Source organism: Gallus gallus, chromosome 24 (assembly GCF_016699485.2).
Source record: "Gallus gallus isolate bGalGal1 chromosome 24, bGalGal1.mat.broiler.GRCg7b, whole genome shotgun sequence".
In the NCBI taxonomy this organism is placed as follows: Eukaryota; Metazoa; Chordata; class Aves; order Galliformes; family Phasianidae; genus Gallus; species Gallus gallus.
The window spans coordinates 1,930,837-1,954,269 of NC_052555.1; the positions used below are offsets into that span (position 1 = coordinate 1,930,837).

The 23,433-nt window shown below is 53.5% G+C and overlaps 1 protein-coding gene across 6 annotated transcripts in view; it reads left to right on the plus strand.

Annotated features, from left to right (window-relative positions):
• Positions 1 to 23,433, plus strand: part of NTM (neurotrimin) — a 313,044-nt gene that overhangs the window by 79,778 nt on the left and 209,833 nt on the right. Inside the window, exon 1 of one of the 6 annotated variants that reach the window (XM_046903731.1) lies at positions 14,832 to 14,980. The exons of 4 other annotated variants lie outside the window; for them this stretch is intronic. In XM_046903731.1, the coding sequence (XP_046759687.1) occupies positions 14,959 to 14,980 (22 nt within the window). In that variant the 5' untranslated portion in view covers positions 14,832 to 14,958. Of the gene's footprint in view, positions 1 to 14,831; positions 14,981 to 23,433 lie in introns of those variants that run through there. One more of the 6 variants, XM_046903730.1, reaches the window with a different exon arrangement.

Sequence of the window (23,433 nt, forward strand, 5' to 3'; positions counted from 1 at the left end):
CCAGGGAAATGTCAATCACTGGCATTATCCGAACAAACTGCTGTACCTGCCGAGATAATATTTAGCAATTATGTAGCACCCAACAAGCTCAAGCAGCACAGACGGTGGCTAATTAAATCTCCCAGGGCTTCCTTTGGGTGGGTGTTTTCCTCTAAGCACTGCCCTACCTCCTCACAGGGAGCTGTGTGAAGCTGGGTACGCTTCTCACCCACCTCCTGGGTGGGGGGACAGAGGAAAGACATGGTCCTGCTGGAGATGTTCAGTCAGGGTGAGCAGTGCATTCTGCTAAGTGACCCAGATAGCCCAAGGTGCGTGGATGCTGAACACTGGGTGTGCTGGCCTGAGTGCCTGCTGTCCTTTCTAAAACTGGGGAGTTTGGGTGCAAATCCAATCTAAAACTGGGGAGTTTGGGTGCAAATCCAACCAGCATCCCTCTGTGGTACAGTTTGCAGGGCTGGATGGGGAGCGTTGCACGTTGTCCCCAGCTTCTGGCTTGCTGGGCTGCTCTCATTCTCCCTTAGTTATCTTTCCCCTATCCAACCCGCATCCCTCTTGCCAGCACAGCATCCTTAGAAAGCCTCGTGTTGTGCAGTGCATCCCCATGGACATCCCAGCTTGGGCTGGGGCAGCTGAGATCACAGCAGCTGTGAGGAGAGCTTTCAGCTCATCCCCATCCGCGCTCTCCTCACCTTGCCCTTTGCACAGAGCATCGCGGCGGTGAGGCAGCGCTCTGCCCGTGACTTTGTGAAGGTCAGCATTTGTGTCTGAAGTGGGGCTGGTAGTAGCGATGCGTGATGCACGGTGTCAGCCGTAAAGGAAATATTGTATATAAAAGATAAGTTTTTCCCTTTCTTGTGGCAGAGGAACAAGGCGCTGGGTTCATTTAGCATTCATAAAGTCTTGCTTTGGAAACGCCTTTAAGTACTGCTGAGGGAGACTTGAAGGAGCGTGTTTGAGAGTCAAATGCACATCTCCTTGGGCTCTCCTTTCATCTGCTTTAAAAAACACAATCTCTTTTTTTTAATCTTTTTTTCCCCCTCTGTAAAAATACTAATCTTCTCCAACAGCAGCAGACACCCAGGGTGCAGGCGCTCAGCAATTAGCTCAGTGAACAGAATAAGCGAGGAGCGGAGGGAAGGGGAGCCTCAGCCAAGTGCTGGGAGGACGACAAAATGCAGCCCGCTAATTAGGGGGCAGCGCGGGGGAAAGCTGGCTGCTTAATTCAGTGCAAAGCTGCTAAGTCACCACGTGTTATCTGCCCGGGCAGCCAAGGCTTGGGGATGCTGGGCTGACGTTGGGCAGAGAGGAGAACGTAGCAGGGACTTTGGGTCTTGGGGTGGGTTGGAAACCAGGTGGCCCAAGCACTTGGTGAGGATGGGGATGGAGCACACAGCAGCACGAGGTTTGCAGCCTCGCAGCTGTAGAATCACAGAACCATTCAGGTTGGAAATGACCTCTCAGATCCCCCAATCCAACCCCAGCCCACCCCACCGTGCCGACTGCCCACATCCCTCAGTGCCACATCCCCACGGCCATGGAACACCTCCAGGGGTGGCGACCCCCCCACACTCCTTGTGCAGCTGTGCCAATGCATCGCCGCTCCTTTGGAGAAGAAATGTTTCCTTATATCCAACCTGAGTTCCACCTCTGTCGGGAGTCACGGGGAGCCTTTTGTTTGAGTGCTCCCACCACGCCACCTCCATCCTGCAGAGGCAGCTCCGGTGTTGCATGGGCTGAGGTTCAGCTCAACCTTTCCCTTTGGCTGAAACTTTTCCCTGTCCTTGAAATCTCTCCTCCTCCGCTCTTCACTTGAGGGAAGGGAATTTATTGCAATGAAATATGTTGTCTTGTGGCTTTTTATGAAAACAGCACATGTCATTGCCCCTGTTTCCTGGAGCCAAAGGATGTGGCTGGATTTCAAAAAGAAAAGGGCTGGATGATTTCATTATTGCTAACAACTGTTCCCACAAAGATAAGGACAGTTTAATCACATTTCCCGTGCAGAAGTACCGAGGGAACCAAGAGGGAACGTTTCCATTTGATTTTCTGTGTTGCCTGCTGTGGTTTGGTTGCCTTTGGTGCGGTGCGGTGCCAGATGGACCCGGGGGGAGCATCACGGCCATCAGGGCTCCACGGCCCAGGAGTGATGCTCCAGCCTGGCCTGTGGGTTTGTTTTGCTGCTGCAAAATCAGTGCAAGCAAAGGGGATGAAGTCGCCATATCTTCCTCCTGTTGTTTGCATGCCCATGGCACCTCAGTGCGCCACGGAGGCGCTCGGGGTTTGGTGCCCCCAGCAATGAGAGTGGGGTCACCACGTTGGGTCCCAGCAGCGACCACCCAAAGAGAAAAGCTGGCTTGTAATTACAGTCATAATTGGAGATGATTAATGGTAGCAAAAGAACTTCAAGCGATTTCTTGTAATTAAATACTCATTTTAATTCCTTTGCAGTGCCGAGCACCATGTTTGCTTTACTGGTGATATTTATGCCTGTGCCTTAGCATGTATTTTTAAGATATTAAAAGTGATTAACATTTTTTGTAACCGGGTAAACAAGTAAATATCAATTAATTTGTTTACTTTGTGCCTGAATTTAGCAATTACTATTTCATAGTTTCGGAGATCTCTATTCTTGAGGATCTGTGGCTTTCAGTGTGTACAGCAAAGACCCCTCTGGTACAAAGTTTGGGATATCATAGCCTCATTAGGACTGGAATCATAGAATCACAAAATGGGTTAGGTTGGAGGGGTCCTTAAATATCGTCCAGTTCCAATGCCCTGCCATGGGCAGGGTTGCCATCCAATAGATCCCATCCAGCCTGGAAAAGACCGTTCAGATCCCCAGTCCAACCCCAACCCACTGCCCCCATGGCCGTGGGCCGTATCCCTCAGTGCCAAGTCCTGGTCTCTGCTCCAGGGGAGGACTGGTGGGCGCTCCTTGATTGCTGCTTGGTCAAATGCATTTCCAGACCTTTAGATATACTTGCAACGTCTTCAATATGTTTTCCTTACCTTCCTGCCATCATGTTTAGTCGGCTTCGAATTTTGACTTCACAGCTTGGGATTGGGGGTTTGGCATGGGCATAAAAGTGAGACCCACAGAGCCATGGGGACTCCCATTCCATGGAGAGACCTGCAGTGCCCTGGAGAGCTGCAGAGAGCTGCAGTGGCCCCAAACATCGCCCAGCATGGGGCTGTGCACCCCTGGCACTGCTGTACCACTGCTTCCAAGCACTGCACCGCACGGCTCGATGCACTCATGTCCTTCCCATGCCTTGACAGAGCTGTGCTCAGCAGAGCCAGGATGGGAAGCAGTTTGCTGGAAAGTTGGTGCTGCTCTCATAGCAACACACCGGGCAGAGAGCACTCAATGGTAATCGTGTCTTTTCCTCACCAGCTCCTTGGTTCCTTGCTAATGCTTTTCATTCCCTCTTGCTGCTTGAAAGAACTGATCGTCTGATTAAATTAAGACAGACACAAAAGCAGCTGGCCTGCCAAAGCCTCGGATTTTATTAAAAATAATATTGTTTACAGAGTTCTCTCCTTTTATGGTGCATATAAAACAGCGTGTTCCACCCGAGCAGCCGGCAGGCTTGCTGCAATTTACCCGGGAAGAAGAAAGAGATGGAGAGGCATTAAACCTCGTTGTGATGGGGAGTGAGGAGGAGAGGGGAAGGAGATGGGGAGCAGCCATAGAGCAGAGGAGAGGGAAGGAAAGTGGGAGAAAAGAGCAGAGGAGAGGTGGGCTGGGTGCTGGGCTGCTGCTGCCCCGATGCAGGAGTGCCCTTCCCCTGCTTGGCTTTCTCTTCTCTATGTCTTCTGTTTGTTTGTTTGTTTGTTTGATTTGGTTCCAAATAATTAATGGTAAAAACCCGTGGCTAATGGTTTGAATGAAGGATGGATGGGTGCTTTAATTAACTCGTGAAAGGATTATACACTTCTGTTTCCAGTCTGGCTGACCCCAGTGAGGTAACGGGGCTGGAAGGTCCCGCATGGAAGGGAGCTGGTGCTGGGGATGCCACTGTCAGTCAGTGAGGTTGGGAGGATGCTCAGCTTGCTGATCCCTGGGGCAGAAGCTGGGGGGCTCCTGCAGGGTCATGGGGTGGAAGATGGGGCTCAGTGGTGGCCCTGGGCTGCTCCTCGTCAGCTCTGCAGCACAGACATTAATTTCCACTCTCGGCTCATCCCTGCCACGTTTCGGATCAAAAGCTGTTTTGACTCTAAACGAGGCCTTTTTGGCCTTCCTTCTGTAGTGGTATCTGCCCCTGGAATCCTCCTCACTTATCAGCCCCTCGGCAAGCTGCTCCGTTTGATTGCTGATCTGCCTTATTATGTTTTTAAATGCACTTTAATATTTTAGTTTTAGCGACTCTCTGTCTCTCTCTCTTTTTTTTTTAAAGGCTAAATTTCAGCTTCTGAAGTGCCTTACCTCTCTTTTACTTCAATGGGAGCCTCTCACATTTATCCCAAGGCATAACATGGTCCTTGCAGCGTTTGAAATTAGAGGCACTGATTAGAGCATCTCTCAGCCACCGCCGCTGTGCGCCTCAAAGGACGCTCAGGAGAGGCTGGAGCTGGAGCTGGGAGTGGTCGTGCACGCAGCATGGGGTTTGATGGGATGTCATGCCCCTTGGAGCTCTCTGCAAATGACCTGGAGATAGAGGGCTGCTTGTAGGGTCGTGAAACACCTGGGTGGTGGGATTGATGGCTTTGGTGGGAGGTCTGTAATGGGTCGTGCCTGTGAGACATGCACGATGAGCCCGAGCGGAGAGGTGAGCACACAAGGTCAGTGTGAGTGCTTGCTTTTGCCTTGCTCCTTTTTTCTTTATATATTTCCTTCTAGCTAGAACAGCACAATAGGATGTTGGTAAAAATCGTTGCATCTGATGTTCTAGTTTGAGAGCGCCTCCAGCCATGCATTCAGTGCTTTCAGTCCTTGATGAAGCCAGCAACAACCTACACTGTGCTGCGTGGCCTCGAAGGTGCTCAGCAGCCATTGCAGTGGGTGCATGCATTGCTCCGTGCTGCCTGGCAGGTGGGCTGTGTGCTGCCCTGGGCAGTGGGCTGCTGGGGCTGGCTCCTGGGGGGACGTGCCCATCATGGGACCATAGCCGTGTGTTTTGTTAGGGGAATTCATTGGCTTGTTTTGAGGGTTGTCTTTTTTTTTCTCAAACCTCAGTGTGGTTTTGGGGAATTGTACGTGCTGGGGGGAGTGGTGCAGGACCTGAGCAGGGCTCGGCAGCAGCACTTGTTCTTTCAAATGCCCTTCCTCATCTAAATGCTGTCTCACAAAGGGTGAGATTTCGGGATGTCAGCGCTTGAGATGGGGAGACTGAGTCCCATGAGGAGGGAGATGTGTCTCACAGAGCCTTCAAACCCTTCAGCCTTCAAACCTTCTGCAGAATGGATAAAAGTCTGTCTGCCTTCTGAAGCAAAGCCTTGTAATGGGGGTGATTAATACCCCGGGCTGTAGGTGGCTGTGCTGGACGTCTCTGGGATTACAGCGGAGCTCTGATGCTGAGCCCTTGCTGTCTGTGAAGTGCTTTGGTGGTTTCAGCTCACAAAGATGGTCAGAAAGCCTGGTGTGGTGGGGTGGCTGTGGGAGGTCTGCAGCACTTCTGCCATTCAGTGCTTGTGCCATAGCTGTTGCTTTTGGCTGAGGCTTTCAGTCCTCTCCCTGCCAGGACCCTCGAGCAGTGTGAGGAGGGACAGATGGTTACAGGCTGGTCACCTCAGCTTTGCTTGGGGCAATGGTAGCACCATCCCCAGATCTCTGTGCTGAGGGCGTCAGGCTGGGCAGGTAGGGAGGAGAGGTGATGGTGACTCTCCAGCAAAGCAGGTCGTCCCTGGAAATAGAACATGAATAAGTAATCCGGATAAATGATGGAGCTGTCTGAACTGGAACAATAAAGAATAAAAGTGCTGAGTGTGGCTTGCTGTGATTTGTGGGGTCGTGCTGGCTGGACGGAGGAGCTCCGCTCCCTCTGGTGAGTGGGTGCTCACCCAGCAGCCAGAGCACGGTGATGGAGATGACTGGCGTGGTGATTGCTTGCCAACAGCGGGAAGTGCTTTGTGGTCTGCTCCTTCGTGGTGCCGCTCTGATGTGTTGTCACTGCTGCTGAATAACCCCTGCAAAGCTTGGGGGCGCAGTGGGGTCCCGGCAGGTGCAGCCCTGGGGCACCCCTTGTGGGCAGCTGCCAGAGCTGCTGCTTGGTGCTGGAGGTGATGCATCCTCCTGCAGACATCCTGCAAGGGTTTCATGAGCCGGAGTGGAAGTTGCACCAAGTAACAAGTCAGAATCTCTGCAGCAGATGAGGCTTTTTTCTTCTGCCTCCTCCAAGGGATGTGGCGAATAATTATTCACCACTACCTTCATATGATATTTATGTATGGGAAGAGTGCTGTCATGTCTTACTCAATCTTTTCTTCTCGAGACAAAGCAAACCCCAGCGCCTTTCATCTTCCTTTGGAGCTGTCTGTGCCTCTCACCCGTTTCATTGCTATTCCGTGGACTCAGCCCCACTTGTCCGTGGCTCCGACGTGCGATCAGTCGCATCCATCAGCCCGAGGTGTGCGCCTGCACTGTGTGTGCACCGTGAGCTCAGTTTGGGTTGAGCTGATGGGAAGGGGACCCTCCAGCAGCAGCTCTGCGCAGACAGATGTGTGCTTAGCAGGGGCAGCTGCTCGGTGGCTGTGCTAAGCCACAGCGCCTTAACCTTTGGCTCTGTGCAAGCGTGACGGCCAGATCGGGATGGATATTGCAGCTGAGGTCTGAATTAAAGCAAGTGGAGCAAAATAATTCTCCTTTGTCCTTCTTACACCGCGTGTGTTAACGCAGCCCGTGATACCATTTGCCATCTTGCGTAGCCTGCTCCATTCCTTTGTAGTCCGTGGTGCTCCAGCACCCGATGTGTTCCTGCGCGCCGCTCCCTGCCCGCTGCTCCTCGTTTCCATCCATGCATTTCATTCCTCCTCCCGAAGTGCATCACCTGGCTGCTGTCCATATTGAATTTCCTACTGCTTGCTCCGGAGGTGATTTGAAATTCTGGTCCAACCCTCCGAGCGCTTCCAGTCCCTCTCCTCCTCGCTTGGCATCGTCTGCAAATGTTAATAAGCGTGCTTCTGGCTCCATCATGCAAGTTGTTAATGCAGATGCTGAGCAGAGTGGGGCTCGGGACAGAGCTCGGCGCGATCCCACGTTGGGGTGCCCTCCTGGCTTGTGCGTAAATAATAGATAAGGGCTCTTTGAGAGCGCTTTGTCAACAGCCTGTTAGCCTCCCCTCCGCCCCCTTACATCCAGACCGCGCGTCCTCGGCGTTGCTCGCAGGGTGCCGTGTGGGACAGCTTCAGACGCCTTATTAAAGTCAAGGTATATCATGTCTACAGCTTTCCTCTTATCCACCAAGCCTAGTTATCCTGTCAAGGCAGAAATTAGGTTGGTTTGACATGATCTGCTCTTGACAAACTCGTGGTGCTGGTGGTGGTGTGGGGCTTTTTTCTCGCTTTATTAAATTCCCGGGCCTTACAAGCTGTGATAGTTTCATCGTTTGTTTTAGTATCTTGGCCGTGATTGAAGCTGAGCTGATTGCCTGCAGCTCCCGGCTTCTTTTCCCTTCAAGATAGGAAGGCTCCGTGCCCTTTCTGCCGCCCTCCTCGAGCTCTCCAGGAGCAGTGCTGGCTGATTTCCCCGGTTTGTGAGCGCGCTCGGGATGGCCTCATCAGCCCCGATGACTTCTGATGACTTTTTAGGTTTTGTTTTAACCCTTCCTGCGCCGGCATGAATGCCTGCCTCCCTTCTAACGTGGAGTTTGGAGCAACGTGCTCATGATGTACCATCCCAATCGAACGCACAGTGGAGATCCCAGCCACGTGCTTGGCCGTGGACCCGACCTTCCCTTTCCTCTTCCTTTGAACGAGAGCTGTGTTGTTCCTGCCTTGTGTCCCTCACTAATTGGAGCTTGTTTTGCACATTGGTGCTGCTGCATTTCTCCCTGGATGCTATTGCCCTTCTGCTACCCCCAGCCCTAGTTATGAGCCCTTGTTTCTCTGTTCTTTTGGTAGGGTTCCTTCTTTGTTTCCAGGCCATGGAATGGCTCCTGATGAGCCACGCAGCCTCCTCCTCAGCTCTCCATCTTCCCTTTGCATGGTGATAGCCTGCTGTTTCTGCATGTAATACAGTCTCTCAGCACTGCCAGCTCTTCTCTCCTTTGCCCCTTAGATTTGTTGTCCATCAGCTTCCTTACTTTGTTGAAGCCAGCCTTTTGGAGTCCATTGCCCTTACTCTACAGCTTGCTTCCCACCGAGCTGTGAATCAAGTCATTTCATCAGCGTTCTCACCCAAATTGCCTTTCCCCTCATGGCCAGCAGGCTTGGCTATAGAGCAGCCCAGCTCTCCCCAGCATGGAGCTCCATGGAACCTTCAGCAGCCGCTGGGTGGGCCATGCCTTGCCTCCTGCTGCAGGTGCTGTGCAGCAGTTCTTGGTGCAGCACAGGTCACCCGGGATGGAGCAGCCAAGCCCTGGGTGCTCATCCTCCCCATGGATTTGTATAACCAGAAGTGCCCCCAGAGAAGGAAAAGGCAGTTTGGGCTTGGCTCGGAGCTTTCAGGCGGCAGGGTTGGGTGAAATTAATCCTGTCCTCTGTAACAAAGATATGTGGGGGCCGGATTGATGGAGACCTTTAAATGTCAATAAAGCAATTCTGCATGGCCTACAAATCTTCATGGGGAGCTGACAGGGAGGGACTGCAGAGCAGGGCAGGAGAATTGTCCCACTGCACAATGCTGGGGGGTGCCTATCTCAGAGCAGCCCCAGGCCACGATGAAACCCATTCTGTAGATGCTGCTGCAAACCAGGGGGGCACAGCAGGGTGTGTGAGAAAATATAGGGCTTTATATAGGATTTGCCCACCCAGCGGCGCCCTCAAACAACCCTCAACCAGCTCAGCTTTGCTGTAGCAGAATGCCCCCACCCGTGGCTGCACGCTGTATGATTTCCCGGCTGGCTGGGTGTAAAATATGGGATTTCAGGACACCCCCTGCCAGCTGCCTTCTGCCCGGCTCAGCCTGCGATGCTCGCGCCCCATTAGCAGCGTGTGAGGGATGCAATCTGGCATCTGTCCTCAGCGGTGTCCCAGCCGTGGTGTGACAGACACGTCCCCAAAGCAGGCTGTTCTGTCCCCAGCAGGCACACAGGGACTGTCACCGGCGTGCGAGCTGACAGCTGGATGTGCAGTACGTCCCCTGTGTGCATGTGCATGGGTGCTGGAAACCAGCATGGGCTCAGAGAGATGCACTTCTTCCCAGCTGCCCGTGAGGATATTAAATTTCATGTGTTGATGTCCAGAAATTATCATATTTGGGAAACACTCATTAATCTCTGTCTCCTCTCTGGGCGCTCCTCCTGCTCTCAGCTCACGCCTTGCCCCTGCTGCCCAAGTTTTGCCTCCTGCCCTTCTCCCCTCCTGCTGCACCTCTGTGTCCCAGACCCCACCAGCTGCAAGCTGGAAGCCAGGAGGAGAGCATCAAAAATAAGTCTGTATTTTATTTATGGCTGCTTTAAATGCTTTATAAGGCTGCAAGAGCTGTTTGGTAGCATGTTGGGTTGCTTGCTGGCTTTGACATGGGGATGCTCTTGCATCCCGATAGTGGTGGCTCCTCAGCATGCAGGTGGTCCTGCAGAAGTATCTCCCATCCTCCCTTCTGTCCAGGCACTGAATGGGATTTGTTACTGTCCCATTGCCATGCTGTCTGGGCAGTGTGGTGACAGCATGGCATGCAGCTTGCTTTTGCACAAAGAGCCGGGGTTGGGCGCATCCCTGGCCTTGAAGTTTGCTGGCTGCTAAGCGTGTTGCTCTGTGGAAGCTGAGCAAAATGGGCTTCTTAACTTAACGAGGAAACTAATTTGTCAGGCGGGCGCTGTTCTGTTTCCCTCCGCAGTGCAGGTCCTGTCTGCCAGCAGTGCACATCGTGACACGTTGGATGCTGTGCGGTTGGGAATAGCTCGGCCCGGCAGCGGGGTGGTGATTTGGCACAGAGTCTCTTTCCACACAAAGATTTCTTTTTGTTTAATAAAGCATAAGACCGAACTGTTTGCTCTCGCTTGTAGGTTCTGAAATATGCATTTAATTTAGGCTTAATGAGGAAATTATCGTATATAAAATGAAATGCCTTGCGATGGCTCTCCAGGATGGGGACGGGAGCTGCTGTGACAAGTTGAGCTTGGAAGATTATGCAGTCATTAAGGTTGGAAAAGACCACTAAGATCAACTAGCCCGATTGTCAGCTGTTCACCACTATGCCCACTATCCATGGCCCGGAGCTGCTGGGGATGCTGAGGAGTGGGGCTGGCTGGTGAAGGTGGACAGGAAGGGAAGGAGCAGCAGATCTCAGCTGCAGCTCATGTCTGCAAAGAGATCCGGATTATTTCAGGTATTTAGGTATTTATTTTGATAATTCAGCAAATACAGGCACTTGTGTGGGGTTGTAAGGAAAGACTGGCTAGCTGAGAATAGCTTTTGATGAAAGGACCTAAAGATGTAAGCTCCATCCATCCCCTCCAGTTACATGGATAGAGCAGTGGGGACGAGTTCAAAGCCACTGCACAAATAAACTCTAATAGCTTTCCTCTTGCATTTACGTTATTAGGGGGTTCATTTGACTGGCATTATGATGATAAATGAAAAATGCTTTGCACCATTACGTCGGGCGCTAATGCGTAGTGGGAAGAATTTCAGCTCGTTTAAAAGGAGCAAAAAGTGACAGTGGAGGGGAATGTGCTGGGTTTGTGCAGCTGTCTGCATGCACCGGGGCTGCAGGGATGGCGGGGGGGAGGCAGAGCTCCCAGCTCTGGTCTTGCAGCATTGGGGGAAGGGCGATGGATGATAAGGGTTTGTTGCATGCAAGCAATGCTCAGAAGGGCTGCCACCACAATGCGATGGATAACCGTGTGGATTCACACCTAGTATTGCAAAGGCTTGTTGGCTGTGCTGCCGTTCGGTGTGGTGTCCCACTGGTGGAGGGACACGGGGTTGGACTCAGTCATTATGGGTCCCTTCCAACTCGGGATGATTGATGAGTCTGTATCTGCCTCCATCCCCAGTTGTGACCCCGGGTTGGAGGGTGAGGCACACACCAAAGCTCACACCAGAGCCTGCGGGCAGCCCCAGAGCCCCAGGAGAGGATGCTGCTGGTCCACAGCCTTCCCTTCGTTCGAAGCCGTGGAGCAAATTGAGTTCAGAGGGTCAGTGTTACTCCCAGCTGCTGCGACAGAAATCCCTAATGCACCGTATGCCAGCTTTCTCCAAAGCTCCAGCTTCTTTTTTATGAGCCTCTGTCACTCTATTATCTGTCTCTGAGTTGGTCTTTAGCTCTTTAACCTCATGAGAAGGGAGGGAAGAGGAACCTTGAAAGGGGGGAAAAGAAAGCAAACAGGGTGCTCTTGAGAGAGGCTTTTTGTCCTTGGCCGTGGAGCTGTAATTGTGTGCTTGGCGAGAGCCTGGCTGGGAGGAGGCAGGCTTGAAAAAGTCGTGGGGTGGGGGCTGAGGGGCTGCGATGCCTTCTGGGGGGAGGCACTGTGATGCACTGAGCATCCTTCCTTCAGTCCCAGCCCTGGCGGTGGAGGCAGTCCCTGGGTTATGGCAGTCCCTGCTGTCCCCATCCCTGTGTTGGGATGGGGGGAGCAATGATGGGGTTACGAATTCGGTGTGGATCCACTCCTTGCAGGCAGCGTTTGGCCACTCACTGGCCCTGTGCACCGTGGCACAGACAGGGCTTCAGCTCAGCTCCGTCTCCTGCATGCTAAGCACGCCGTCTCCCTGCAGGATCCTGCAGCCTTCTGCACTGCTCTGCTGCAAAGGGGGTGGGGAGGTGGATTTTGTCTTCAGCACAGCAGTGGGGAGGTGGGAAGCAGCAGGATGGAGCCCTCCTCCCTTGCATGCATTCCTATGGGTTCGGTCTCACCCAGACCCATGCCAGTTGGGGTGCAGCCAGTGCCAGCCCCAGGCTGCCGTGTGCCCGTGTGCCGCTGCAGTGCATTGATAACATCTGCTTTCCCTGCAGGGATGTGCAACCCGAGGGGTCGTGTTGCTGCTGGAAGGGCTTTGCTGGTGCCTTTCTGCAGGTGGCAATGGGGAGGCAGCTCTGTGCTGCAGAGCACCGAGTTTTGTTCATCATAGCAGCCTTCTGCAAACCTTTGCAGGGTGGAAGGGAGTGGGCAGCGGGGGTGAGAGGGGCCTTTGGGGTGGCACACGGGCACTGCACTGGGGTTGGGTGTGCACATCCCAGTTAACTCCTGCGCCTCATCCAGTGCCTCTCTCTGTTCAGGTTACCGACAGCATTGCAGTTTGTGGTGGTCAGAAGCTCATGCACGACATGTCCAAGGGTTCTGTATTTTTAAGCGAGACCCAGAAAATGTCTAATTGCCTTTTTTTTTTTCCTCTTCCTTTCTAATAATTCCTCCTTTTCAGTGCTAAAAATAAGGCACCGAGAGGGAGAACGCACCAAAAACGAGGAGAAAAATTGTAAAGTTCCTATTGGTGCCTCACAAAGAGCCCCCCGTGGAAATGTGTCTTTTTCTGGGGAGGAAAAAAAGCCATTTTGTATGGGATGTGAGTAGAGGAGGAAAGAGAGATCACTTTAAAAACTTCCACTCGCTCCAATAATGAGATTAAGGGAGCTGCCAGATGAAACCATCTGCCTAATCTTTTACCCAGAGCAGCTCTGTTCCCAGCTCCCATCCAAGGATGGCACCGGGGCCGCCTTCTGCCACGGACTGGCCTGCAGGATGATGCCCTGTGCCTGCATCCCTAATGTGGAGGGGATGCTCAGTGCAGCCCCTGCTCTATGGTGCCAGCACACGCCGGGTGCCCGCGGATGGGAGGAGGAAAAGAAAAGGGGGGGGAGGGGTGTGAGGGGGGAAAAGGCACTCATAAAAAAGACAGTTTGACATTTTCTTGACTGTTTTGAAATTTTCCTAGCACAACAAGCTGTTTATCCGCCACTCCAGCTCTTATTGAATTAAAGTGTGGAGGGGGTGTTAGGAAGAAATCAATTCGTGCTCCATATGCTGCTCTGTTGGGGAACGTGGCTCTCTGCACACTATGGAATATGTAGGGAAGGGTGGGGGAAGGAGAGATAAATCCATCAGCTAACAAGATAAGTGCCTTGTTCCTCCATCTGTTACTGCTGTGTCCTTATCTGGGATTGCAGCGTGGCAGCAGCGATACATCTTGTGTCAGGTATTATATTCCAAATTCATATGAATGAATTTTCATGCTCACAACAATCCATGATCCGGCAGCCGCAGCCTCCTCCAGCTCTGTGTGCTGACACGTGGCGTCTGCAGGCATCGCCCTCTGCTCCTGGGGGAGGGGGCAGATTCTGGCGTTGGGGCAAATACCCACGTTTTGGGGGGGCAGGAATTGAGTTAGGTGAATCCCTGCCCTGCTGAGCAACTTGGGAGTCAGTTGAGAGCTGTGCGTGTCCCATCTCTGTCCTGCAGACTGACTCCCAGCACATCCATATGTACCTGTCGGCGTCTAAAGGGGCTGTAAGGAAGGGGGGATGGGGCTCTTCTGCAGGGTGTGCTGGGATAGAATGAGGGGAAATGGTTTCAGACTAAGAGAGGGGAGATGTAGATTGGATATACGAAAATAGGTTTTAGCAAGGGGGGTGGTGAGGCACTGGGTGCCCAGAGAGGTGCTGGGTGCACACAGCCTGGGTAAGGCTGGATGGGGCTCTGAGCACCTGATGGAGCTGAGGGTGTCCCTGTGCACTGCAGGCAGTGGGACCGGATGATCTTTAAGGTCCCTTCTGACTCATATAATTCTATGATTGGGCTGTGAAAGCAGCAGATTTCTGGATGTTGCCCATGTTCAGCATCACATCAGCTCTGGACTGAGCTGAGCACATGCAGTAGGTGGAGGTACTCAATGCAGCATTGCCAGGAGCTGCTCTGAAGGTTCGGTCTTGAAATCCAAAGTTGTCCTCCTCCCATATGGGAATCATACAGTCATTCAGGTTGGAAAAGACCTCTGAGATCCCCAAGCCCAACCCATCCCACAGTGCCCACTGCCCATGTGCCTCAGTGCCACATCCCCCTCCAGGGGACAGCTGCTGTGCTGGTAATTGCGTGCACAAATGGAAGCTCCTGAGGAGTTTTATGGGCAGTCTTCAAATCCCTGCCCTCTGTGTAATCAGCTCACCCAAAAACCTCGCTTGTCGCAGCCGTCGGGGCGACTGCAAAGCCTTCTGCATCCTGAGGGGATAAAGCAGAGCCTGGCCGGGATGCATGGAGCCTTGTAAAACCCTCAGCATTATCCCAGGGCGATGCATAGGGCTGAGAAGCCGTGTTGGTGTTTGCTGTTGTGAAGGACTTTGCTGTTGTTCTGAGCGCTGCTGGAGGGGACAGCACAGAGAGTCTGCTGGGAGTGTTGGTGTGTGCCGGTGGGTTCTGTGCCCGCTGTTGGTGCGAGGCGTGGAGGAGCAGTTGGATATGAGAATGAATTAGGGCTGAGGTTGGGTGGGCTGGTGCTGGGAGCCAGGTGTGCTGGAGCTGCTGAGAAGCCTTATGGCTGCCCACCTTCTTCCCCGTTCCCGAATAAAGATGCTATTTTTATTTTCCCTTCTGTTTAGCCCCAATGGGCTTAACCCGTCTCTGCGGAGGCACAGAAATCCCAGCTCTAATTTCAATTAAGAGCGCTCCTTTTGATTGCAGCCCGGGCTGGGGTTTGGGATCCATTCCTAATCCCTATATTAGCACTGATTCATCTCTTCCATGAGCATTATCATCAGTGGCCCTTAGGGGGAAAGGAGGGGAGGGATCTTTCGGGAGGATAAATACCATTTGTTTGTGTTTGTATTAGCTTCCACGCCGCATCCTGATTACATCCCGCTTTTTGACACAACAATTATTATTAATTTCCCGGCGTCTGCATTTGGATTCTCTCCGACACAAAGGGAAGATGACGGATAATGTCAGGCTCGGTAATTGGGTGGGGGAGGGAGAAGGAAGGGGGGGGGGTTGTGTGTGCAGATGGGATATTATTAGATTGTAATTCTCGGTGTGGAACGGGAAGGTATTTCTCAGCAGATGTCGGCACGGGCTCTTTAGCCACACGTCGGCACCAGCGGGGCGGTTGTCTGTGCTGCACTCTGCTCCCCCACCCCTGCCCCGCTCTGCCCCTTCTGCACAGAAACCCCATCGGTTCCTCCTGGTGGGAATTGGCTTTGCAGGGCTCGCCTTCTGCTCAGGCGCCGCTGCCGGCTTCGCAATTAACTTTGCAAAGTGATCCCCGGCTGCAGCCATGGAAAAGCCAGCCTCGCTGCTGCGGGACGCTCCGAGCACTGCGTGCGTGCCTGCAAAGCGCTGGGTGATCCCTCCCCTGCTCTCCCTGCGCGGAAGGAGGGTTGAGTTCAAGCTGGGAAAATAATAAATAAACCAGAGGAACTAACCGTGTTTCAGCGAGCATTGATTTCCGAGGCTGCTCGTGAACCATGGAGAGATGTTTGTGCACGGAGCGGGGTTAGAGGAGAGGGGGAATGGGTGGGTCTTCGGATCTTTGGAGAACTTTCTTAATTGTAAATCGATGCCGGGCAAGCGAGATGTCGGATTATCCTTTCCTTGTTATCACAGAGACCAGAGGTGGTGATGGAGTTGCTGTGATGGCTCGTTCTTGGGGCTGGCAGGGAGGAAGAACTGAGAGAGAACCTGTAGCTCGTAAAGGCCTCCAGCAGAGGTGTCGTGTGTTCTGCTCTCCATCACTGGAGCTTGGGGTGCTCTTGGGGCCCCCACTCACTCTTGGGTTGTCACCTTTGCTCAGCTGGAGCCAGCATAGAATCATTCAGGTTGGAAAAGACCTCTTGAGATCACCAACCCCACCCCACCGTGCCCACTGCCCACATCCCTCAGGGCCACAGCCCCATGGTTATGGAACACCCCCAGGGTTGGTGACCCCCCCTCCCTGGGCAGCTGTGCAGTGCAGCACTGCTCTTTCAGAGGAGAATTTTTTTTGCTAATGCTCAACCCGATCCCTCTCAGCACTGCAGCATGAGGGCATGATGCTCTTGTCATTGGATCCCTGATCTTTACACTGGCATTGCTCTCTTCTGCTGGTGCCAGATCCCTTTGCTTGTAAGGACCTGCCCATGCTGTCCCAGGCTGAGCCCAGCTCACCTGCATCATGTGGCCAGCAGCCATATGTGTTTTCCCTCTAGAGCAGAATGAAATGTGTTTGGGGTTTCACCCCTCAGGGCAGGTTGCTGTGTGAGCGAGAGGGGCTGGAAGCATCTCATGTGCACGGCAGTGAGATGGTGGTGGGGTGTGAGTGTGGTGGGCTGGAAGGGGCGCAGCGCAGCGCTGCCAGCTGTAGCCATCCATTGGTGCTTTGCTCTGAAACGGGGCCAGACAGCATCTCCAGGACCAGCTGCCGAAGTGGAGTGACTGTTGAGTGTGCTTTGGCCTTCGTGAGGCACTCTGGAAGGGCAGGGAAGGTCAAAGTGAGCAATGGGGTGATGCACCATCCCAGACCGGCTCCGTTCCCATTGGGACCTGGAGGTGAGGAGAGTCCCAGTGCTGCAGGATCCCGGCCAGCTCCTGCTCCTTGTTTTCTCTCTCCAACTTTGATCTTTTCAGCCTTTAAGCACTGCTCGCCACGGATCTGTGTGTTCAGCATCCAGCACAATTCCTGCGGGTCGGCATAATGGAAACAGCAATGCAGAGAATTATCAGAGACGTTATCAGCCGAACTTTGCAGCTTTCCCAATTCTCCCCTCCAGCCTCACCCCTCCTCCTGCAGCGTGACCTGTAGGGGCTGCAGCCAGGCCGCCGGGTCACCTCATCTAATGGCAAACCCTTTGTCCTTAGAACAATGAATCTGACGCTTCGTTCCTCTCCTTGCATCTTTTTTATGTCCATTTGCACATTGAAATCTCTTCAGCTGACTCCTGCCAGTCTTTACAAAAAGCTTTTACAGCTTCAGATGTTTCAAAGATGTAGGGTTGCCCATCAACCGGAGAGCTCTCCTTGTAAGCAGCTCGAGCTCTGCAGAAGGCAGTGGGAGGGAAGCAAACGTATTTTGGAAGAAATGGGGAAAGGAGGCAAAGAGAAGAAGGGGTTTTGTACTCTTTTTCTCTCGGGGGAAGCGTTTTTATCTCTAAATCTGTGTAATTGATGCCCAGATACTCTGGTGATGAGTGCCTTAGAAATGCATCTGCAGTAATAATCTAATATCCGTTTGTTAGGACTCCAAGGAAATCTAATAATACTGATGCTTTGCCTAATAGAGCTCCTTTCATCCCAGGATAAAATGCGAGGAGTTTGAGATGGAAAAGACCGATTTTAGGTCGCGCGGTTCATCTCCCTCCCATTGCAAGTCTCGAGGTATTTTGCAGGCATTAAATAATTAAAGAGCAGTTATGGTCAGGGAAGCAACGAGGTGAGGGAGGCGGCAGCTGCTGAGCGGCGTGGGGAGCGCGTGGGGCGGAGGGCTGCGGGCTGCCGTCGCTCAGCACCGAGTTGTTATTTTCAGGGAAGAAAAATGCACAAAGGTTTGGGTTTACGTTTTCAAGCGCCCACCTCAGCGCTGCTCTTCTGCTTCGCCCTGCAGCGGTGGGAGCCGGGCCAGCCCCACGCTGGGGTCCCTGTGTTGCTGGACCCACACGGGGTTCCCTGGGCTTGCTGGCAGCAAATGGTTGTGATTGCTGTCAGCTTTAGCACGTGGTGTCTGCACAGTCCCCCCGACAGGGGTGGCAGGAGGGTGGGATTTGGGGATTTGCAGAATTAACAACATCTGCAGTGAGCTGTTGGCCCGCAGAGCAGGCAGAGAGGGGAGAGCACCTGCGAGCGGTTCTGCAGATGTGACCTCCTGTAAATAATGGTGGATGGAAATGTCAAGCCCAGAGCTCCCGAGGAGAGGCTAAAGGAGGGGAGAAGAGGAGGGAAACGCGTGCCTGGGTGTGGGAGGGTGAGAGATGGAGGGCTGTGATGGAGGGAGGTGGTGTGTGATGGGATGGAGGGCAGGGCGGATGCTGGAGCTGAGCTCCACAGATAGCCGGGTGGGGTGGCCCCAGAAGACCCCTGGGATGCAGTGGTGCCCTTTGGCTTGGGCTGCTCTGCCCAGGTCTGTGCACCGTCCTTCCTGGCCAGAGCTGAGAGTTATCCTCGGGGGGGCGGTTCAGTAATTGTCCTTTCGCTGCATGCAGGAGCACACGGCAGAGTGGCTGCTCCTCTTCCCCAGGCCAGGGCTTTGCCACCTCCTCTGAAAAGATACTCTCCTCCTGGTCCTTTGCTTCTCTGTTGAGGGTGCTAATTAGAGGGCCAATTAGTGCTCAAGGTCAATTTGATTTGCACACTCAATCCGCCAGGAATTGGAAGGGGCCTGTCTAGCAATGGGGGGTCACCACTGAGCAGGGCTGATGTGGAGCAGAGGACCAGGAGGTGAAGTGGCTGCTCCCCCTGCAGCGCTGCCCGGCCATCAGTGCAGCCCGATGATGTGCCATGCACACCTGGGCAGCTGCTGTGCACATCTGGGCGGTGCTGGGTGGAGGCATGCAGTGAGGGGCCGGGCTCTGCTGCTGGAGAGTGAAGCTCAGAAGCACTTCAGTAAGAAAAAAAAATTGAAGCATGCAGCAAAGAGTCACGAAAACTCCTTTATGTGCTTCTCCCTTGCCTTGAGCTCTGTGTCTGCGTTCAGCAGCGGGTACGTGAATCAACAGTGTTAGTGCATGGAAAATATTTTGTGCCAGTGTGGGGGTCACCTATCTGCCCATGCAGCTCGCCACCAGGATTTTAGGGCACAGCTCCGTGCCCGCCCACCTGCCCTATCCCCATGTCCCCATGTCCCCAAGCCCCCCCAGTCCCTCACCATGCCCCACCAGGTGCTGCCACGTCTGCCATCCTGCAGCCTGAGCTGCCTGTGTGCAATCCGTGCCGGGGGCAGCGGCTTGCTGCCGGCTTCCAGCCCAAAGCCGATGAGAAATGCACAGAGCAGCAGTGCTGGACTGCATACTAATGGGGCGAGAGCTCGGAGGGAGCGGGGAAGAGAAGGGGAAGGAGCCAGACTGCAGCTCCTGGCTACCCGCGATTGATTTATTACCAGGTTTGCTGATGAATGTGTGAGAAATGCTATTGGTGATAAAGCAGAAAGGCCGTAATTAAAGTAACAGCTTTCAGTTTTTAAGCACTGCCTGTGCGTCTCTCCTCTCTGGCAGATCGTGCAGTGCTTCTCTGTGCCCCCGTGGGTCCAACAGCCCCGGCACGGAGCTGCCCTGGGGCCATGTGGGGAGGTTACAGCACGAAGGGGGCTCAGCAGTGGGTTTGGAGAGGGAATATCGGATTTGAGAGGCTTTTGCTCACTGCTCTGCCACCCATCTGCTCTGTGCACCGCCAAAATGCCCTCCTGCCATTGCACGCTGCTGCTGCAGAGCACTGCAGAGAGTTTGCAGGATCCAGGGTGGCACGGGGCACTCATACTGCTGGGCTGCGGGTTGGATTTTGCTGTAAATCCTCACTTCAGCCAGGTCAGAGTGCTGCTCCCAGCAGTGTAACCCATGCAGTCCCTTCTCCTGATGCACCAGGGCGTGGGGAATGGGGTCCTGCAGCTCAGTAGGGCCTGGATTGGTGATAGATGGCAAAACGTTGGGTGCCCTCATGTAGTAAATCTGGCAGAGCAGATTGTGATGGATGGGCTGGAGGATGGGAGGATACATGAGTGAGGGATGGAGGGTGGAAGAGGCAAAGAGGAGAGTGCTGCTGATGACAGGTAGACAGGTGTGTGCGTATCTACATGTACATGTATATATGTAGGTAGGGAGATGAGAGAGAGATTGGGAGAGATGGATGGATGGGATATTTATAGTGATGGCTGCGTAGATAGAGCTGGATGTGTGTTGATGAATAGGGGGATGATGGATAGAGGGCAGGGATTGTGAGAGCTGGGGAGCTAAAGGGTATATACGGTGCTAGATAGATTAGATAGAAGGATATATGTGATGATAGAGAGATAGTGCACGCAGCAGCCTCTGAGTGCCCAGCAGCGCCGCTGCTTTTAGCTACTCTGAGCTTGGGTGTAATCTCGTTTTGCCCCGGTAAATTCCTTATCAAGGCAGCTTTTTTAAATGAAATCCCCTTAAAAGAAATGAAAAAAAATGAACAGAGCACAGGCAGCAGCGCTCCTCCGCCGCCAGCGCTGACCCGGGCTGCCCGTTTCCATGATGACAAATTAACCACTGCCAACTTCCACCGCCGCCGGATCCGTCCCTGGGCGGCTGCCTGCTGTCCCCACCTCGGGGACGTTGCTGTCCCAATGCATCCTCAGCTCAGAGCATCCCCAGAAGTTCAGTGTTGGCACGTGGCACCGCCAGCACCTCCCCTTGTGGCAGATCCCATCACCAGCATTGGCCAAGAGGGGGGCTGGGAGGTGAGTGCTGACTGCTCGCCCTGCACATCTCTCCCCCTGCAAACAGCTGAGGGTCCTGGGGGGGCAGATTGCCTGCAGAGCCCCAGCCTGCAGCCTGTGGGGCTGTGGGCTGCACGGCTGTGGGTTTGCATTCTCCCCAGCAGACAGACAGACAGACCCGGCAGACGTGTGAAAGTCTGTTGCTGTGCCCATAGCAATTAAGATGTGCTAACGGGGTCAGATGAGCCCCGAGAAAATGGGGATGGTGGGATGAGCCTTCAGGAAGCTTTCGCTTACCTGCAAATGGTTCTGGTGGGGGGAAAGGGAAGCATTCATTGGGAAATCTGAGGAGAAATGGAGCCAGTCGTTGTTTTTAAGGGATTTGGTGGAAAATAAGGATTTGGTGGCAAATAGATTTCAGATCTGTCTTGCCTTGCTGATGAGGGAGGGGGTGATGTGGTCCCTTGGTGTCACCTGGGGCTTGTGGCCTCAGCTGGTGATGCTCAGCACTCCTGGGAGTCCTGGCAACTGCTACAAGATGTGAGCACTGATGCTCAGAAGAAAATGGCTGTAATTGACCTTTTTTTGGCCGTGGTTGCCACTGCTGAATGCCAGCTCTGTGTTGCCACTGTTTTCAGCCTGGGATGTCCTTGTCCCCCCCTTTTGTGCTTGGTTATCTTTGGGCTTTCCCCGTGGGGGTGGTGAGCCAGCAAATCACCTCTGCTGCAAGTGAGTCATATCCCACCTCTCCACTGAACACCCTGAGCAAACCCCAAGCCTGCACGCCCTCGCTTTACTTTATGAGGTTGGGGGAACGCTGAGCAGAGCTGAAGTGCTCACGCTGGGATTCCCTCTGTTCCTCTGTACTCACACCCTTGCCAGCAGCACCTGCTTGCCCATGTGCGTGGGAATAGGAGCAGCACGGCTGCATGCAGGAGCACTGCATTGTGCTTTGTGGCTGCAGGATGGAGGGCTCGGCTCTCCAGTACCTGCAGCACCAAAGGGGTGCCCTGCAGTGCCACCCTTAGCATTTCCAACCAGAGCAGCTGCACAGGGGCACCCGGTCCCTTTTGGGACCCTCCTTGGCGCAGCGGTGCTCACCCCAGTCTGGTTCCTTTCCCATCATACACAGTAATGGTGCTTGAAGAGGTGATGCTGAAGGGTGGGGTTGGGTGGGCGTGTGAACACAGAGCCTTCCTTGGGTGCACCCATGGGTTGGAAACATGAGGAGATGCTCGAAGAGCTCTTCCCAAGTGGAAAAGGCATCGGGAGTGCATCATAGGGGACTTCTTGTGCTGCTGGCCATCCTTTGTGCCAGATCTGAAGCCCTGCCGGCACTTAGCGAGCCGTATTGGTGCTTTGCACACTTATCGCATGCTTCAGCGGCCTGAAACAAAGCTGAAGGAGGCCGAGCGGGGACTATTTGCTGGCTGTCAGTTCTTTTTCCCCACGTGGGGCTGTGTGGGGCTGTGCTCCTGGTGTGGCAGAGCAGCACCGCGCTGCTGCAGTGCATCCCCGGCCCCTGGCTTTGATTGATTGATCGGCGTGGCAGGCTAATAAGCGATAACAGCACATATGACAAAGCAAACAACCATCTAATGAATTGATTGACATCCGAAGGATTTGACTTGATGCACAACCCCAGTCGCAGATAAGGTTAATGAGGGAGAAATTAAAATGTAGCTCGATGGGTAATGAATACAGCATGTGCCTTGTTGTAACACATGCCAGATCCATCACTCTGAATCAGGCGATGGTAGCAATTTCTAAATTATTTATTGCACCCCTCATCCTCCCGTCTCGAGGAAGGAGGTGCTCAGGCTGGCTGTTGTGTTCCTTATAGATACACACAGAGCAGGGTCTGTCCATCTGGGCACGGGGAGGGTCCGGAGCCAATGAAAACGGCTTTGAGTTTTGCAATTTCCCCGTCGTTTTTTTTCTTTCTTTTTCAAACTCAATAGCAAAATAAATAAATAAATAAATACAACAATCCGGAACCTGTCATGCCATTTGAATCATAATAGCTACAAATTCACTCCCCTGAATAAACGGAGAGGCTTATTTATCAAATATATACAAGATGTCTGTCTGGTTGTTAACACGGAGTAGGCAGAGGAAATGGGGAAAGTTTGCATATTTGCTGCCATCTCTGGGGACCCTCCATTTCCTCCCACCTCCTTTCCCCGCCCCCTCCCCCAGCACATCCCCAACTTGTTTTGGCTTGCTCCGTTTCGTCTTTTATTTTATTTTTTTCCCTTTGTAAATGTGTCTGGCTGACAAAACTTGGGCTGTCACAAATGATCAGGAGACGGAGCTGCCAAGGAAGGAAGATTTGCATGGAGTCCGCGTCTCTCCAGGCGTGGATGGCAGCCGGTGTGCTGGCCGGGGGCTCAGCCTGCCCTGCGCTCCTCACTCACTCATTCCCACTGTGTGAATGGGGGTTCACTCCCTGAGGGTGAGTCTGCATTTCATCCAAAGGCAGACTGATCCACGTGGATGCAGGGCGAGGAAGCGCATCGTGTTGGCTGCGAGCGGGAGCAGAGCAGGGCGAGGAGCAGTCAGCCAGGGGTGGGATGGGCAGCGTGGAGGGGATGCAGGTAGCCTGCTTTGGGCACTGATGGAACGTCGTGCTGCTGGGCTGGGAGCACATGGCTGGGAGCACATGGCTGGGTGCTGTGCAGGGGGCCCTGCCCAGCTCCGGGCCACGCGAGCCAGGTGTCATCGTTTCAATTAAGCAGTGAGACGGGCAGCACTGCAGCACCTGGACGTCTCTCTCCCCAGCAGCCGGGATGCGCCGTGTGATAAATAACAATAAGCAGGCCCAGTCAAAGGCTGTAATTGAATCTCTTCATTTTGCTGACGCGGTGAAACAGCGCCGTTGAGTGAATTATGCCACGTGGGGATGTAGTTGGAGCGGTGCATACAGGTACACATGGGAGTGCTGATGGAGCCCAGCCCGGCGCCTTCCCCCTTTGCTGTTTCCTTTTGCCTCCAGCATTGCGTTCTGCACTCATCCTCCACTTCCATCCAGACGTCTCCCAA